The sequence below is a fragment of the Heterodontus francisci genome, chromosome 27 (assembly GCF_036365525.1).
Source record: "Heterodontus francisci isolate sHetFra1 chromosome 27, sHetFra1.hap1, whole genome shotgun sequence".
NCBI lineage: Eukaryota > Metazoa > Chordata > Chondrichthyes > Heterodontiformes > Heterodontidae > Heterodontus > Heterodontus francisci.
In genome coordinates this window covers 29,092,421-29,112,521 of record NC_090397.1, presented here as the reverse complement: position 1 = coordinate 29,112,521, position 20,101 = coordinate 29,092,421, and the positions used below count along the sequence as shown (strand labels likewise).

General features: G+C 42.2%; 1 protein-coding gene across 9 annotated transcripts in view; it reads right to left on the bottom strand.

Annotated features, from left to right (window-relative positions):
• The window catches only part of apaf1 (apoptotic peptidase activating factor 1), a 334,569-nt gene that overhangs the window by 215,498 nt on the left and 98,970 nt on the right, over positions 1-20,101 (bottom strand). For 7 of the 9 annotated variants that reach the window (XM_068059047.1, XM_068059048.1, XM_068059045.1 and 4 more), the window contains exons 19-21: positions 13,921-14,046; positions 8,073-8,192; positions 4,933-5,058 (exon numbers count right to left, since the gene is read on the bottom strand). In XM_068059047.1, coding sequence (XP_067915148.1) covers positions 4,933-5,058; positions 8,073-8,192; positions 13,921-14,046 — 372 coding nt within the window. Of the gene's footprint in view, positions 1-1,168; positions 1,267-4,932; positions 5,059-8,072; positions 8,193-13,920; positions 14,047-14,239; positions 14,420-20,101 lie in introns of those variants that run through there. The other 2 variants (XR_010977648.1, XM_068059053.1) reach the window with 2 other exon arrangements.

Sequence of the window (20,101 nt, the reverse complement as noted above, 5' to 3'; positions counted from 1 at the left end):
AAATGGAACGAACAAAGCAGCGAAGGGCTGAATTTGTAAAATTTGTACTGAGGTCAAATTCTTAAGACTTTCATTGAAGTGAAATGAATATTTATATTTATTTATTTGAAGACATGTTCTTCAAAGGATTTGTATTTTCTCCCTTTCCCTTTTGTTTTGTTGGTACTACTATGTTGAGCACCGACTGAGCTGACAGCATCGCAAACCTGCCATCAGAACTCCAACCGTGTAACTCTTCTGTCACGTTATCCCACCTTGTGAGAAGATAGGAACAGAAGTAGGCCATTCAGCCCCTCGAGCCTGCTCTACCATTCAATTGTATCATGACTGATATATACCTCGGTTCCATTTGTCTGCCTTAGTTCCACATTCCTTGATACCCTTAAGCAAAAATCTATTAACCTCAGCTATCCATAGCCTTTTGGAGCCCTTATGTTTCCTTGACTTTATCCTATTGCTTAATCGTCTATACTCAAGAGAACACAAGCCAAGTTTATACAACCTGTCCTCATAATTTAACCCTCCAAGCAATGGTATAATTCTGGTGAATTTGCACTGCAAACCCTCCAAGACCACTATATTCGTCTTGAAGTGTGCTGTTCAAAACTAAACATAGTACTCCAAATTGGGTCTGGCCAAGGCTCCATACAATCAAAGCATAACTTCCTTCCCTTTGTAATCTACCCCCCTTGAGTAAAAGGCCAACAGTCTACTAACCTTTTTGATTGCTTTTTGTACCTGTCAACTAGTTTTAAATGATATAAATCACCAAGACCACTTACTTCCACTTCCATAATATCCAGTGTCTTTGTCCCTGCCTCAACTCATCTGTGGTGAAACCTACATCCATACCTTTGTTACCTCTAAACTAGATTGTTTGAATGCCCTCCTGACCATCCTCCCACCTTGCATGCTCCGTAAACTTGAGCTCATCCAAAACTCTGCTGTCCGTAAGCTAACCTGCGCCAAGTCCCATTCACTCATCACCCCTGTGGTCGCTGACTTATGGTTGGCTCCTGTTCCGGCAAAGCCTCGATTTTAAAATCCCTCCATGACCTCACCCTTCCCCACCTTTGTAACCTCCTCCAATACAACCCTCCGAGATCTATGCGCTCCCCCAATTCTGGCCTCTTGAGCATCGCTGATTTTCATTGCACCACCACTGTACCTTCTGCTGCTTCGGCCTCACATTCTGGAATTCCATCCCTTAGCCTCGCTGTCCTCCTTCGAAGATGCTCCTTAAAACCTCATCTGCCTTAACATCTCCTTAGTATCAAAACAATCAGTATTAGTATCAAATTTTCTTTGATAATGCTACTGTGAAGTGCCTTGGGACATTTTACTACATTTAAAGTGCTATATAAATGTAAGTTGTTATGTAGGGAGGTGGTGGCATAGTGGTAATGTCACTGGGCCAGTAATCCAGAGGCCCAGGCCTTGGGGACATGGGTTCGTATCCTACCACAGCTGATGGTAAAATTTGAATTTAATTAATATTTAAAAATCTGGAATTAAAAAGCTAGACTAATGGTGACTATGAAACCATTGTCGATTGTTGTAAAAACCCATCTGGTTTAGAGGCCTGCTACCCGACCCGAACCCGACATGTGTCGGGTTCAGGTCGGGTCAGGCCCATCTTCAGGGTACGACGTTCGGGCTCGGGTCCAAGTCGAGTCGGGTCAGGCCTGACACACACGGTAAGTACTCTGCTTACCTGAGCTGGGAGTCCGGGATGAAACTGAGTCTGTGCAGTGAGTGACGTCACGATGACATCAACACGCATGCGCTGAAGCTTCGTGGAGATTCCGAGTCTGAAGGTGAGTAAAGGGATGGTCGGGTCGGGCTCGGGGCAAAATCGGAAGGACTCGGGCCGACGGTGGTTCGGTCGGGTTCTTTTTTCTTGACCTGAGCAGGCCTCTAATCTGGTTCACTAATGTCCTTTAGGGAAGGAAATCTGCTGTCCTTACCTGGTCTAGCCTACATGTGATTCCAGACCCACAGCAATGTGGTTGACCCTTAAATGCCCTCTGAAATAGCCTAGCAAAGCAGTTTCTCAGGGGTAATTAGGGATGGGCAATAAATGCTGGCCTTGCCAGCGACACCCACATCCCTTGACCAAATAAAAAGAAACCCAGGCCTCCCAATCTCTTTGCTCTTCTACAGTTTGTAGTTTCTCACTTGTTAGAAAATACTCAGCTTTATCCTTCTTAGGTCCAAAATGGATGATCTCATATTTTCCCTTTTAAAATTCCATCTGCCATAGTTTTGCCCACTTAATCTGTTTGTATTCTTTTACAACATCTTTCTCCCATCTGCAATTCTTACTCCTAATTATGCCATCGGCAAACTTGCATATTCAACTTATTCCTTCAACCAAATCATTAATAAATATGGTGAAAAGTTGTAGATCCAGAACAGATCACTGGGGAACACTGCTTGCCACATCCTGCCAATCTAATTACATACTCTTTATTCCCACTCCCTGTTTCCCATCTGCCAACCAATTTCCAACAAGTCAAAAGGCTATCTCGAATTCCAGGCACTCTCATTGCTGCCAACAGTCTTTTGTGTGGAACCTTATCGAATGCCATCTGGAAGTCCATATAGGAAACATTCATAAACACTCCTGTGTCTAATTTATTCGTGACCTAAAAAAAATCTAAGTCAGACATGACTTACCTTTAACAAAGTCACACTGGCTCTCTCTGATCAGCTCATATTTGCTCAAATGCTCAGTCACTTGATCCTTAATGACAGATTCTCTTAGGTTCCCCACAACTGACGTTAAAATTAAAGCAGTACATGGACTTTCACCTCATCCACAATTATAGTTAAATAGAGATGATCATCAAAGTTATATTGCTCATTGTATACAAGATATACAAACATGAATGGTTACCAAGCAGGACTGACAGACTAAAACAGAGCATATTAATACAATATGAAAGTATTGCTGAAAACAGAGACATGTTGTTGAAGCTTTTCATCTTGCACTCATCAGGACAATCGCAAGAATAACCAATGTAAGGGAAAACAACAACATATGCTGCATGAGAACAGAGTGCTGATTGGTTGGCAAGTGTACTCTGATTGGTAGAGGTGTTGCCATGGCGAATACACCAGACTGACTGTTAACTGCCAAGCTACAAAACAAGTGACAGCCATTCACTGGTTCATTCCTCAGGGCAATGCCTTGACCAATTAGAGTCAAGCTGCTTGGTTTAAATTTCAAACCAAGCTTGGCAGTTAACTGTCAGTCACCATAAACTGGTGCATTCTCCATGGCAACGCCTCGACCACTCAGAGTTCAACTGCCAACAAATCAGCACTCTCTTCTCATGCAGTACAAGTTGTTGTTTTCCCTTACATTGGTTATTGCAATTGTCCTGATGAGTGTAAGATGAAAAGCTTCACCAACATGTCTCTATTTTCAGCAATACTCAAGTTCTGTGCTACTAAACGACAATGTGAAAGATTATATCTATACAATGATAAACTCTGCTTCAGACTTCAAGGCATAATTTGATCGAGAACTGAATTTGGCATGAAGAATTTGGATAAAGATAATTACTAGTGGACACACAGCAAATTCAGAAATAAATGAAATCTAAAGAAACCAATTTACAAGGTGAAACAGTGATAGCCTAAAACTAAAGATCAAATTTTTTTTTGAATTACATATTAAGCCTTACTAAATATATCCTTAGTTGGCAGGAAGTTGTCAACTTTCAATTTAGTTGCAAAATTAATTAATACCCAGTTAGTAATTTTTTTTAAAATTGGAAACCATACACTGTGAATGGTGACATGAAATACTTTCAGGTATTGGATGCGTGATCACCTTTAAATAATCATCCTATGCCTGTTACAGCTTTAACAAAGGTACACTGTTTAATTACAAGTACTGACTGTTTATCAGTTAATGCATTGATGCTCTTCATCTGATCTCCCCTCACCTCCTACTCGTTTTATTTGCATGAAATGTACGTAAAGTGAATAAGTGTAATGTCGATATAGACCTTCTGTAGGAATTGATGAAATTTTACAGATATAATTCTGACTTCAGTAAAAAAAAGATGCTTCAGCAAGAAATAATAAAACCACAATTCTCATCAATTTTAAACAAAGCAGAATTCAGTCTGCCACAAAGACGAAATCCAACAAAACATTAGGTCACCAAGCAAGCTATAGAATTCTTATTCTAATTATATGAGAACATGAACCGTTTGACAGTGAACAAGAGCAAACAAACAGGCCACACAGAGTTTAGATATGGGCTCACATTCCTGCTCCCTTGATTCACAGTATACCATGGATGAGAGGGATAGCTGGTTGGTATCTTTCCCATTAAAGAAGGGCAAAGTCAACCTGGGCTGGTTTTGTGCACATCCCAGCAGCTGGCAAAACTACAGGAGCAGATTGTCTGCCTCCCCTATTGACTGGGAAATGGCATGTGGAAGGAGAAGACACAGGAGGAGGTAGGAGGTGGTTTAAAAAAAGCAAAATAAATGTAAAATAGCAAAATGTGCAACAATAACTTTAGCAAGAGGAAGAATTACACAGTTATAAAGTGAAATGAATAGCTTCTTTGGCATGCTACAGGTTTTATATATGTTTATAATAATTTTGTAAAATGAATCAATAGCAAGTTCCAGTAGAAATCTAGAATACAGGTTGGAAAATGTCTTTGTGAAGCTGTTAACCCATCTTGAGTAGATACTCAATTCAGACAGTTTCCTATAGTGATGTTGAATGTCACCTGAGTCATATGCTCACTCAGACCTAACAGCATCACTTAGGAGTTTCAAGGTCAGCCAATTTTTACTTGTAAGCAAAAAAATAGACATGAGCATTAATGCAATGATTATGAATTCAGAAGACATTTTTGAACTGGTATTGAAAGGGCTTTCAGATTAAATCCAACAATCATACCTTTAAGATTCCATTTCCACATCCAAACGCGGCCAAATTAACATGCTGATTAAGACAGCAACAACGAATACGCGAGTCCTGGACCTCACTCTGACACATTATATCACCAGTTTTTCCATTTATTAGCTGTTGCAAATACAAAAAAAAGTTAATACTGAAATTATTTTTGCCACAGAAAAGGCAAAATGAAGATGTCAAATAACACCCAAAATGATGCAGATACCAGTAGTTGTAAAAATGCCTGTCTCTAGCCAGACTGGAGCAATATGTAACAGATTCCATAGACAGGTGCTTAACGGTCCTATTAAAGTCCAACGGATTAAACTACCAAAGTAAAAGATGATGACGCAGAACACTAATTTTATTTGAGAGATGGAAACAGATGGTGGTGGTGAGGTAACATGGCTGGACGACGAGAAAATGATGATGAACCTGCCGATCACTTTATTAGGGTGGAAAATATTATAGTGCACCACATCTTATGTTCAAGTTCATTTACCATACAATTTCATATCATAATTGGTTTAAAGAATTCAAAAATAACTTCATATTGACTTGTACACATGTTGTCAAATTCTGTGGCCCAAGGACTATTTAATGTAAAATTCCTCACCCACTAGCCACAAAATACATTTTTTTGTTAAAGATAACAATATTTCAGCTTCTAATGTGTCTCAATCATTTCTATCGATTTTTGTAAAATTTATAAAAAGTGAAGGATCATCAGTGCATTTTAATTGCTGGTATGCTGTCTGTGAGAATACTTCAATGTGATTGGCTGCTTACTCTTCTTGATGACATTACGGTTACCAGATGCCTGGCGATCTCCTTGACGACTAGCTGCAATTTTAGGTTAAATATATTTGAAATATCTTCCAGAGAGTGGTATGAGGGTTAAGTTGATGCTTGGGGGCAAAATCCCTTCGTCAGCAGAGTACTAGAGGGGGAAGTCTTTATCCTTAGAAGGAGTTTGAGTTTTCTTTTTTGGGGGCCAGGATTCCACCCTATTTTGATACCTTGTGTTTTCAGATTTCCTTTACTTCCAGTATCTCCAATCTCTTTTGTCCCTTCCTTGGGTTGTCTCCCACTGCCTTGACTATTCACATGCTCTTTGATAATCTAACACTTCTTTTGGTTCTTTGATGTCAAGATCAACTAAGTCTCAATTTCCTGGTTTTCTGTAAAACAGGTTACAGATCATTCCATTGGTACTTTCTTTTGTGATTGTTCTCTTTCCTGTCCTCCCCTTTGTTCTAAATCTGTAAAAATTCTTTTACATCTTCAATTTTTTCAATTCTAAAGAAGAGGTCTATGACTGAAACATGAGGTATGTATTTCCATCACTTTGTTTTTGTATCTTCATAAATATCTTTGTGAATGCTCTGTACATCAGCCCCAGGAGCAAATCAGCATTTGATCTGATCTTCAAATTAACCTTTAATCTCCACATCAATTTTCCTTGCATTGCTTTTTTGCATACCTTTATTTTCTCCTATACAGAGTCACAATGCCAAGAAGACAGTTCCATTTATAGGGGGAAAAGAACAAAGCAACTGGAAACATGCTTTGTAGATAGGTAATATATTTTAATGGCCCTCATTTTCTTTCCCAATCGCCACATGGGAAACTCAGCGTAAAATATGTAGTGTATGATACATATGTATGCATGTAATATATCGGTCCAGAACATGCAGTGGTAATGATGCCAAATTGTCAGCATTCACAATCATTACTCCTCTCAAATGGACAGCAACTTCTTCCCATAGAATACAATAAATTAAAAGTCACTTAGCTAAAAAACCCTTGAAAATGTTTTGCCTTGTTAAGGAGGTGTAATTAGCTTTTTAACAGCATAGTAAGTCATAACTACAGCTGCAAAACCTCTCTGGCCCTGGCAAATTAATTACATTTGTGTAATGTCAAATTTTTCAATTTTGATAAAAATTCTGATTTTTTTTATATAATTGCCCAGATATTGCTGTGGTAATGAGTGTAAAACAGTCAGCATTCATCGTCATTACTCCACTGAAACTGACAGCAGGTTTGGGGATTGGTACAGGCACAGAATAACGCAGAAATCCACATGTTGCTATCAGTGAGTCTACATTCCTCCATGGGGTGCACTGTAGAGGCTTCCGCAAAGTGTAATCTCCCTTGCAATTGTGATTTGGTGAGATCTTCTACTCCTATACTCTTAGTCTTGCTGTAAAAATCCTTGAACAAAGTTACACCATGTTGAATGAGGTGCAACTGTGTTTTTTTTAAAACGGCGTACTAACTTTATAGTCACTGCTAAACATCCTTCCAGGCCCTGAAAAGCTCATTTCTATGAATGGAAAGACAATTCCACATATTTTTAAAAACATACTTCTTTTTCTTTTTTCAAAAGTCTGTTTATTTTTATTTTAAGCATCAATAAACTCATACATTTATTTCTCTACTTGAAAATTTAGGTTAAAAATAAAAGATTTTAAATGCTTTTTACTTCCTGGTTTGCTGTGCATGAATATTTCAATTTGATTGGTTGCCTACCCACTTGATGATATCACTGCTGCTGCATGCCAAGACATCCCCTTCACTTGGCACCAGATTTAAACTCCGTTGGGAAAGGGGAAATTCCCACCACATAGATCACTAGATCTTTGTGGGCAGTTCTCTTCAAGGTCAGTGGCAAGAACCCTTGCTTTGCCACTGACTGCAAAAGACTTTTTTTTAAAGTTGATAATATTTCAGCTTCTAATGGGTATGTCCCAATCACTTCTATCACTCTCTGGTAAAATTTATAAAAAGTGAAGGATCATCAGTGTATTTTAATTGCTGGCTTGCTGTCTGTGAGAATACTTCACTGTAATTGGCTGCTTACTTGGCTTGATGATATTACTCTTGCCGGATGCCTGGAGATCTCCTTGACTTGGCACCAGATTCAAGCTGATTTTGGGAAAGGGGAAATTAATGCCACAGAGATCACTAAATCATTTTGGGCAGCTTTATTCCGAGATCAGCGGTAACCACAGTCACTTCACTACCGATCATGAAAGCCGAGTTAATGCTTCATTCAGAGAAGGCTGGTTAAATCAAAAATGCTGGGAGCTATAGAGAGACCAAAGCATGGTCTTTCCATTAGAGAAAAGATTGCTTACCTGTAAACACTTTTTATTATCAGATACTAAAACAATAACTTCACCCTCTTGAAAGACTGCATCCATATCTCGTACCAAGGAAACAGCAGAGGAACTATGTACTTTATTGGTGTCCCATAGCTGTCAAAACAAAATGCAATATTAGGTGTCATTACAAGGAGCTTCATGCGTCTTTGACTGCTATAACCTACTCTCAAAATACAATGTAACCATTCTGCTGGAACAAAATGACATTAAGTTTCATGAAAAAGCTTAAAAGATATTAAAGCAGTATTGCAAGGCTCAGCATTACCTTGCTTGTGTGTAATCTCTTTGATATCCATGAAAAAGTCCAAGGAAAGAAGAAAACAACATTGCAACTTTTGTGATTATGCAAGATATAATGCACCACCATGAAGCAGATAGAACAGTTTATGCCATTAGGTGGAAATTAATAGTGTGTAACAGTTTGAAAGTGATGCATGTGCATCAGTGTACAAGTGACAAAAAATTGTATGAAAACAAATTACAATCAGCACTAGCAGGTTACTGAAAAACCTTCCATTAATCAGCAGCCAAGCTAGAACTGAGCATAAAAAGAGACTGAAGACAGAAATGGCTGTACTGCAATGTACTTCATTAACTTGTAAATACAGAAGGTAGGTTATTTGCGTAAGTTTTTGTTCCAAAAGGCTGCTTCCACCACCCACCCCCCCCCCAAAAGTAGTTACGTTTTGAAATGTTAATAAGTACAATAAATAATTCATATACAACAATAAGTTCCATAGATAGACACTTATATTTATCCAAACAGTACCAGCTTTTATAACAAGTAACATGCCCCAGATAAGTAACAGACTCCATTCAATATTTTTGGCCTTGATGAAAATTTGAATGAAAATAGTGGTATAAATTAGGTTTTCTGGCAGCACAGAGTTATGTAAAAACAGCAGTATGTATTATTGTTACAGCGGAGCAGCTATAGTGCTAAAATTTGGTACAAACGTGCAGTAGAAACCATACTCGTTTAGTCCTAGGGCCAGGGAACTCGATTAATTCTTGTACATTTGCTGTCCTTGGCAACACTTGGCCTTGCACTACTATATTTTTAATATCTTTTTTGAGGACTTGTGTTTACAAATTGTGAAATGGATTCATTTGAAAAACTGAAGAGTTTCCATAGATGCTGGACTTTGTTTTTATTTAAAAGGTCACTGGAAGGACTTGGGATTTTGATGAAAAACAAACCCTTACTGGAAGTCACATGTCTTAAGCTAAGAATCTTTTTGGAGCAGTTCTTTTCAGGCGATGTCGAAGATTAGTCTGGCAGGCTTTCCAAGAGAATCACTGCATCAGGGGTTTCAGCTGTCACACTGGATTCTCAGGGTTTCTCAAAGAGGTGGAAAAGGATGAGCTAGTGGCTTCTCTCTTAGCAGGCTTACCCCCAAATGAACCAAAACAATCCAAAACGAAACCAACTCTTGACCACCATAAATTTTGACATGTCACTTCTCTATAAACAACTTCCCTAGTCACCAATCCTGAACGCCAGAATAAAGGACCAGCTGGGACATCCCATATCTTATCCTTTTTTCTTCTTGTCCCACACCATTTGGATGTTAACTGACCAACCAGATTGCAAGCTAAGAACTTAAGAGCATCTCATCAATCACCGCGTAATTTCTTTCACAGAATCCATTACTGAAAGGGCTTTCAGCTGCTGTGTTCATCACTAAAATGTTCACATTTTAGCACATGTCTATAAACTCGTCATTGGCAAATTCCCCCCCCACATTGTCATTCAGGAATGTAGCCAGTGCCCACAGTCCAGACCCTATCCGTTTTTCCATGATTTTACCAACAATCAGTCTTTTGTCTTTACTATGTATTACTGTAGAAAGACTGAATCTTGTTGCCATGTCAATGAAATGCAAGATGAAAATGTTCCTGTCCTTCTCCCACACCTTTAAATCCATAGCTACTATTTCATTAAAGCGAGAGGTGGGGAACATACAGCAATTTAGAACTGGAGGAATTGAGGTTGTGGGCTGTGAAATATGGGTGAAGAATAATCTCCAAATGGTGTGGGACAAGGTCATGGAAGGATTCAATGACAAAGATCCTGAAATTGATTTTTCTGGCACTCGGCTTTAGTGGAGCTTGGCAAGCATGGTGCTGACTAGAATGCAAGAATTTGTGCAGGAGATCACTCAGCCAGCAGAGTCCTGGATTAACTGAAGTTTGTGAAGGGGATGGTACCCACGTGAGAAGTGGATGCCAAGGGAGGTGAGAGTTTGCTTGGAATGAATCATATCAATAATTTCAGAGATTGGCCACAGGAGATGGTGAGATATTGCAGATGCTGAAACGGGAAGTATTGGTAAAGTCATTCATATTATAGATACATTAACTGCAATATTTGCATGTAAATTGCTATGCTGGTATATAGAAATGTAATTATTTGTTCCAAAGTGGTATTGCATATGGGATCTTGGACTTCATAAATACAGCATTGAGTACAAAAGCAGGGAAGTTATGTTGAACATTTATAAAGCTCTTGTTAGGCCCCAACTGGAGTAATGCGTCCAGTTCTGGTCAGTTTGGGTTTAGGAAGGATGTGAGGGTCCTTGAGAGGGTGCAGAGGAGATTTACCAGAACGGTTCCAGAGATGGGGGATTTTAGTTACAAGGTTTGGTTGGAAAAGCTGGCCTTGTTCTCCTTCTAGCAAAGTAGATTGAAGGAAGATTTGATAGACGTGTAAGAGATTATAACAGGTATAGATAAGTTAGACAAGGAAAAACTGTTCCCATTAACTAATAGTACAAGGACTAGGGAACACAGTTTTGGGGAAGAGATACAGGGAGAATGCTAGGAAGAACTTTTTTATGCAGCAAGTGGTAATGACCTGGAACTCCCTACCCACAAGGATGGTGGAAGCGGAGACAATCAATGATTTCAAAAGGAAACTGGATGGTCATTTGAAGTGGCACAGTGGTTAGCACTGCAGCCTCACAGCTCCAGCGACCCGGGTTCAGTTCTGGGTACTGCCTGTGCGGAGTTTGCAAGTTCTCCCTGTGACCGTGTGGGTTTCCGCCAGATGCTCCGGTTTTCTCCCACAGCCAAAGACTTGCAGGTTGATAGGTAAATTGGCCATTGTAAATTGCCCTTAGTGTAGGTAGGTGGTAGGAGAATGGTGTGGATGTGGTAGGGAATACGGGGTTAATGTAGGATTAGTATAAATGGGTGGTTGTTGGTCGGCACAGACTTGGTGGGCCGAAGGGCCTGTTTCAGTGCTGTATCTCTAAATAAATAAATGAACTTGCAAGGCTGTGGGGATCGAGCAACTTCCCTAGGAACACAGCAGTCTCTACTATCTAATGATTGCTACTGGAAAGAGTGGACAGCATTGGGGTTCAACTGTTATGACTCAAAGGACAAATCAATAGGCTGTTCACGATTATTGCCTAATTTCATTTTAAAAATATTCAACGGGGTGAAATACAAGATGTCTGTTATATCTGTAGAACTGTGTACAGGATGAACATGGAGAGAAGGAGGAAAAAGGAGACAATGCATTCAAATGGGATGCATTTGCAGCTTTAAAAATACATGAACACCTACAAATAGAACCAATTAAGATTCACTATTAGACGCTTACTGAAGTCCTGTATTCAACCTTAAATGTATTCCAGAAATTGTCAACCTGACAATCTCATTGTTTTGCTTAATTCAGTGTGCATAACTCAAATGACTACAATGGTATGAAACAATATGATTAATCTGGATAGACGCATAGAGCAGCCATTATAATAATTCCAAATACCGAAGAGAGTTGATGAAATTTTATAAAGTGCTATTTCACCTCCACCTAGAACACTGTGAGCCAATCTGGTCACCGGCTACAGTGAAGACATACTGGTTTTGGAAAAGCTAAAAAAACACAGCCATACTGATAACTTGGATTACACACTGGGGATACAAGGAGATGCTAAGGAAACCAGAAATATTTATTGTTGAGAAAAGAAAGTTCAAAAGGAAACCAGAGGTATTCATAATTCTAAAGGGCATATATTAACTTACTACTAACATACTGGACATACTTACAAGCTCTCTATTAAGAGGTACAGGACTGAATTTTCCCAGCCCCAGGGTGTTGGGCCTAGAAGTGGGGGAGTTGGGGAAATAGGGGGTCACCGGGTTGGGATAGCTCCCGACGCATTCCCACAACCAGGGAACTTTCCTGGGGCAGGCTGGGAAGCAGATTGGCTACCCGCTGCGCGGAAGCCGGCAGCCAATTTGCATTGTCAAGGCACCAATTAGGGGCGATTTTGCAGCTTCTGCACCATTTTGCCAGTGGCAGAGCTGCCCCCCGTGTGCAGAGGCTGCCAGTGGAAGGCTGGAGGGACCTTTACAGCCTGAGGCTCCATGCCACAAAGAAGGGACTACATTAATGAAAGGCCGCATTTAAGGCCGAGAAGGATCCAGTGGAGGGGCTAACCCTCCAGGCCAATTCACCAACCAGTCTAGATACCTGTTATTTGATGATTGCTGTATAGGCCAGCTAGGGCACCTCCATGTTGAGGCGCCCTCATGGTCCCCGACCTGCCTCAGCAGCGCCCACCTCTGCTGGGGTGGCCCTCTGGACCTACAGCATCGGGAATCCGCCTGCAGCTCGGAGGCCGCCTCTGGAAACTTTGCTCCACAGGTCTTGCTGCCATTAAGTGTGGGCTCAGGATCCCCATTTGGTCCTGACATCAGTGTCCTGAAGCCACTGGCAAAATCCAGCCTATAGATTCAGGTTCAGAAGAGGTGGTAAACATATATTATAGATTTAAATAAGGGCATGTTAATTACTGCAGCAGCCTGCAAACTGTGTTGACAAATACAAGAGGGAACCAGATAGATAACTGGCAAAGTGACTGAGGGATAAGAGACAGAGCAGCATTCAGGACTTTTCAAACTTTGGGACAATGTAGGTGAACCACTTCCAAGTCTTGTACAATTACCATGTTTCTTTTGTAACTAATATAGAGGTACTGAGTATATAGGAACATAGGAAATAGAAGCAGGAGTCGGTCATTTGACCCTTCAAGCCTGCTCCGCCATTTAACTAGATCATGGCTGATCTACCTCAACGCCATTTTCCTGCACTATCCCCATAACCCTTGATATCTTCAATATCTAGAGTACAAAGCAGGGAAGTTATACTGAACCTTTATAAGCTCTGGTTAGGTCACAACTAAAGGATTGTGTCTAGTTCTGGTCACCATACTTTAGGAAGGATGTTAGGGTTCTTGAGATGGTGCATTGATTTTCCAGAACAGATCCAGAGATGAGGGAGTTTAGCTACAAGGTTAGGTTGGAGAAGTTGGGGTTGTTCTCCTTGGAGCAAAGGAGATTGAGGGAAGATTTGATAGAGGTGCACAAGATGATGAGGTTTAGATAAGGTAGACAAAGAAAAGCTAATCCCATTAGCTGATGGTACAAGGACTAGGGGACACAGATTTAAGATTTTGGGCAAAAGATGCAGGGGGGAAATGTGAGAAAGTACTTTCTTATGCAGTGAGTGGTAATGACCTGAAACTCAGTGCCTGCAAGGGTGGTGGACGCGGAGACGATTAATGATTTCTAAAGGAAAATGGATGGGCACTTGAGGAAAATAAACTTGCAGAGCCACAGGGATAAAGAGGGGAATGGAACCGATTGGATTACTCTACAGAGAGCTGGCATGGACTCGATGGGCCAAATGGCCTCCTCCTGTGCCATAATGACTCTAACTCTATAATATCACTCAAAGCAACTCTGCACGCGCACTCATTTATCACACTGTCCATTCCTTCACTGAATTATATAAGAAAAAGTTACATACTCTAACGGTTTGGTCATCTGAAGACGACAATAATGTTGAACCATCCAATGAAAATTGAACACAATGAACCCAGCTCAAGTGTCCACTGCAGTCAGCCACTCTCTTACGCAACTCCAAGTCCCATAGCTACAGGATATAGAACAGAGGTACAATTGAATGTGCTGGTTAATCATCTCCATGTCAAAAACATGAAATAGCAAATTACTTACTGCAATTTTGAAGCAAAATGTCAACAAAGCAACAGAAAGTGAGCTTCGAGACATGCATTTTTCATATGTGCAGCCAGTTTAAAATGTTACTCACCATTGGCTGAATTTATAAGCCTGCCACTGATATCAGCAACAGGTGAGCTGCCGCAATTCCAAGCACGGCGGCTCATTTAAATAGCTGGGGCGAGCAGACCTCCCGACCACATGGAGAGGGTGGGCTGTCTGTCCCTGATGATGACGTCAGCTGCCTATGCATAGGCGCTGAAGCCATTTTTAAAGGGGTGTCAGCCCTACCAGAAAATTTAAATAGGTAAAGGTGAAGTTACTGAAAATAAATACAATGTTCAGCCCCTCTCCCACCCCACGCCCCACCCAATAATACTTACCTCTACACTCTGACCTCTCCCCATGCACCCCCCCAAACTGCACAAACTTTAAACTTCAACCCTTCCCACCATCTCCGACACCAATGACATTAATTTGACCCTGTCCCTCTCTCCCACACCGAGAAACTTACCTCCTCCCTACCCACCCCACCCCCCCAAACAATGTTGCGCCTCGTTTCCCTGGACGGGGATCCAAAGACGAGGGAGTGCTGGCCGCCGGACCGAAGAACACAGCAGAACATCAGGAGGCCAGGTAAGAGGAGGTGGCATTGCACTGTTGATTAAGGAGTCAATTACTGCAGTAAGGAGGGATGATATTCTAGAAGGTTCCTCTAATGAGGCCATATGGGTAGAACTTAAAAACAAAAAGGGGGCAATCACTTGGCTGGGTGTGTACTACAGGCCTCCAAACTGTCAGGCAGTAGTAGAGGTGCAGATATGTAGGCAAATCTCAGAGAGGTGCAAAAATAATAGGGTAGTAATAGTAGGGGATTTCAACTTCCCCTATATTAGAGGGGATAGTATTAGTGCATAAAGCTTAAAGGGGGCGGAATTCTTCAAGTGCATTCAGGAGAGCTTTTTGATCCAGCACGTAGCGAGTCCTACAAGAGGAGAAACGGTACTGGATTTAATCCTAGGGAATGAAGCCGGACAAGTGGTAGAAGTGGCAGTGGGGGAGCATTTTGGGGATAGTGACCATAAGAACAAAGAACAGTACAGCACAGGAACAGGCCATTCGGCCCACCAAGCCTGCGCCGATCTCGATGCCTGCCTAAACTAAAACCTTCTGCACTTCCGGGGACCGTATTCCTCTATTCCCATCCTATTCATGTATTTGTCAAGATACCTCTTAAACGTCGCTATCGTACCTGCTTCCACCACCTCCCCCGGTAGCAAGTTCCAGTCACTCACCACCCTCTGTGTAAAGAACTTGCCTCACACATCCCCTCTAAACTTTGCCCCTCGCACCTTAAACCTATGTCCCCTAGTAACTGACTCTTCCACCCTGGGAAAAAGCTTCTGACTATCCACTCTGTCCATGCCGCTCATAACTTTGTAAACCTCTATCATGTCGCCCCTCCACCTCCGTCGTTCCAGTGAAAACAATCTGAGTTTATCCAACCTCTCCTCATACCTAATGCCCTCCAGACCAGGCAACATCCTGGTAAACCTCTTCTGTACCCTCTCCAAAGCCTCCATGTCCTTCTGGTAGTGTGGCAACCAGAATTGCACGCAATATTCTAAGTGTGGCCTAACTAAAGTTCTGTACAGCTGCAGCATGACTTGCCAATTTTTATACTCTATGCCCCGACCGATGAAGGCAAGCATGCCGTATGCCTTCTTGACTACCTTATCCACCTGCGTTGCCACTTTCAGTGACCTGTACGCCCAGATCTCTCTGCCTGTCAATACTCCTAAGGGTTCTGCCATTTACTGGATACTTCCCACCTGTATTAGACCTTCCAAAATGCATTACCTCACATTTGTCCAGATTAAACTCCATCTGCCATTTCTCCGCCCAAGTCTCCAACCGATCTATATCCTGCTGTATCCTCTGACAATCCTCATCACTATCCGCAACTCCACCAACCTTTGTGTCGTTCGCAAACTTACTAATCAGACCAGCTACATTTTCCTCCAAATCATTTATATATACTACAAAGAGCAAAGGTCCCAGCACTGATCCCTGCGGAACACCACTAGTCACATCCCTCCATTCATAAAAACACCCATCCACTGATACCCTCTGTCTTCTATGACCGAGCCAGTTCTGTATCCATCTTGCCAGCTCACCTCTGATCCCGTGTGACTTCACCTTTTGTACCAGTCTGCCATGAGGGACCGTGTCAAAGGCTTTACTGAAGTCCATATAGATAACATCCACTGCCCTTCCTTCATCAATCATCTCTGTCACTTCCTCAAAAAACTCAATCAAATTAGTGAGATAAGACCTCCCCTTCACAAAACCATGCTGCCTCTCGCTAATAAGTTCGTTTGTTTCCAAATGGGAGTAAATCCTGTCCCGAAGAATCCTCTCTAATAATTTCCCTACCACTGACATAAGGCTCACCGGACTTTAATTTCCTGGATTATCCTTGCCACCCTTCTTAAACAAAGGAACAACATTGGCTATTCTCCAGTCCTCTGGGACCTCACCTGTTGCCAATGAGGATGCAAAGATTTCTGTCAAGGCCCCAGCAATTTCTTCCCTTGCCTCCCTCAGTATTCTGGGGTAGATCCCATCGGGCCCTGGGGACTTATCTACTTTAATGCTTTGCAAGACACCCAACACCGCCTCCTTTTTGGTAATGAGATGACTGAGACTATCTACACTCCCTTCCCTAGGCTCATCATCCACCAAGTCCTTCTCTTTGGTGAATACTGATGCAAAGTACTCATTTAGTACCTCGCCCATTTCCTCTGGCTCCACACATAGATTCCCTTCTCTGTCCTTGAGTGGGCCAACCCTTTCCCTAGTTACCCTCTTGCTCTTTATATATGTATAAAAAGCCTTGGGATTTTCCTTAATCCTGTTTGGCAATGACTTTTCATGACCCCTTTTAGCCCTCCTGACTCCTTGCTTAAGTTCCTTCCTACTGTCTTTATATTCCTCAAGGGATTCGTCTGTTCCTAGCCTTCCAGCCCTTACGAATGCTTCCTTTTTCTTTTTGACTAGGCTCACAATATCCTGTGTTATCCAAGGTTCCCGAAACTTGTCAAACTTATCCTTCTTCCTCACAGGAACGTGCTGGTCCTGGATTCTAATCAACTGACGTTTGAAAGACTCCCACGTCAGATGTTGATTTACTCTCAAACAGCCGCCCCCAATCTAAATTTTTCAGTTCCTGCCTAATATTGTTATAATTAGCCTTCCCCCAATTTAGCACCTTCACCCGAAGACTACTCTTATCCTTACCCACAAGTACCTTAAAACTTATGGAATTATGGTCACTGTTCCCGAAATGCTCCCCTACTGAAACTTCGACCACCTGGTCGGGCTCATTCCCCAATACCAGGTCCAGTACGGCCCCATCCCTAGTTGGACTATCTACATATTGTTTCAAGCAGCCCTCCTGGATGCTCCTTACAAATTCTGCCCCATCCAAGCCCCTAGCACTAAGTGAGTCCCAGTCAATATAGGGGAAGTTAAAATCACCCACCACTACAACCCTGTTACCTTGACATCTTTCCAAAATCTGTCTGCATATCTGCTCCTCTACCTCGCGCTGGCTGTTGGGAGGCCTGTAGAAAACCCCCAACATCGTGACTGCACCTTTCCTATTCCTGAGCTCCACCCATATTGCCTCGCTGCACGACCCCTGAGGTGTCCTCCCGCAGTACAGCTGTGATATTCTCCTTAACCAGTAATGCAACTCCCCCACCCCTTTTACATCCCCCTCTATCCCACCTGAAGCTTCTAAATCCTGGAACATTTAGCTGCCAATAACTCTAAGATTTAAGGTTGTTTTGGAAAAGGACATAGAGGGACCGGAAATAAGAATACTGAATTGGGGGAAGGCAGATTTCAATATGAAATAACAGGATTTGGCCAAAGTGAACTGGGAGCAACGTCTTATAGGAAAGTCTACATCAGACCAGTGGGCGTCATTTAGAAGGGAAATTGTGAGGGTTCAGGTGCAGCATGTTCCTGTAAAGGTGAAGAGTAGGACAAACAGGTCAAGGGAACCCTGGATGTCAAGGGATATAGGGGATTGGATAAGAAAAAAAAAAAAAGAGGCGTATGGCAGATTCAGAGTGCTGAAAACAGCAGAGGCCCTACAGCAGTATAGAAAGTGCAGGGGAGTACTGAAAAAAGTAATTAGGAGAGCAAAGGGGGGCATGAAAAATCACTGGCAGACAAGATAAAGGAAAATCCCAAGGCGTTTTATAAGTATGTTAGGGGCAAGAGGATAACCAGGGAAAAAGTAGGGCCCATTAGGGATCATAGATGCAATCTGTGCGTGGAGCCGGAGAACATAGGGGAGGTTTTGAACGATTACTTTTCAACGGTGTTCACTTATGGAGAGGGACGATGTAGGTGTAGCGATCAGGGAGGGAGTTTGTGATATACTTGATCAAATTAGCATTGTAAAGGAGGAAGTATTGGCTGTATTAGCGGGCTTAAAGGTGGATAAATCCCCAGGCCCAGATGAGATGCATCCCAGGCTGCTATGTGAGGCAAGGGAGGAGACAGCGGGGGCTCTGACACAAATTTTCAGCTCCTCTCTGGCCATAGGAGAGGTACCAGAGGATTGGAGAACAGCGAATGTGGTACCATTATTCAAGAAGGATAGCAGAGATAAACCAGGTAATTACAGGCCGGTGAGTCTAACATCAGTGGTCGGGAAATTATTGGAAAAAATTCTGAGAGACAGGATTAATCTCCACTTGGAGAGGCAGGGATTAATCAGGGATAGTCAGCATGGCTTTATCAGGGGGAGATCGTGTCGCATAGAGTCATAGAGAGATACAGCACCGAAACAGGCCCTTTGGCCCACCGAGTCCGCGCCAACCATCAACCACCCATTTATACTAATCCTACATTAAATCCCATTTTCCCTCTCTCCCCACCTTCACTCAATTCTCCTACCACCTACCTACACAAGGGGCAATTTTTACAATGGCCAATTTACCTATCAACCTGCAAGTCTTCGGCATGTGGGAGGAAACCGGAGCACCCAGAGGAAACCCACGCGGTCACAGGGAGAACTTGCAAAACTCCTCACAGGCAGTACTCAGAACCGAACCCGGGTCACTGGAGCTGTGAGGTGCAGTGCTAGCCACTGCGCCACTGTAGTGCCCGTCTAACAAATTTGATTGAATTTTTCGAGGTGGTAACTAGATGTGTAGATGAGGGTAAAGCAGTTGATGTAGTCTACATGGACTTCAGTAAGGCTTTTGATAAGGTCCTGCATGGGAGATTGGTTAAGAAAGTAAAAGCTCATGGGATCCAGGGTAATTTGGCAAATTGGATTCAAAATTGGCTTAGTGAAAGGAGGCAGAGGGTAATGGTAGATGGTTGTTTTTGTGAATGGAGACCTGTGACCAGTGGGATACGCAGGGATCGGTGCTGGGACCCTTACTGCTTGTAGTGTACATTAATGATTTAGACACGAATATAGGAGGTATGATCAGTAAATTCGTAGACAACACAAAAATTGGTGGTGTCGTAAATAGTGAGGAGGAAAGCCTTAGATTACAGGACGATATAGATGGGCTGGTAAGATGGGCGGAGCAGTGGCAAATGGAGTTTAATCCTGAGAAGTGTGAGGTGATGCACTTTGGGAGGTCGAACAAGGCAATGGAATATACAATGGATGGTAGGACCCTAGGGAGTACAGAGGGACCTTGGGGTGCTTGTCCATAGATCACTGAAGGCGGCAGCACAGGTATATAAGGCATAGAATATAACAGCAGGGAGGTTATGATGGAGCTGTATAAAACGCTGGTTAGTCCATAGCTGGAGTACTGTGTACAGTTCTGGTCACTGCACTATAGGAAGGATGTGATTGCAATGGAGAGGGTGCAGAGGAGATTCACCAGGATGTTGCCTGGGCTGGAGCAATTCAGTTATGAAGACAGACT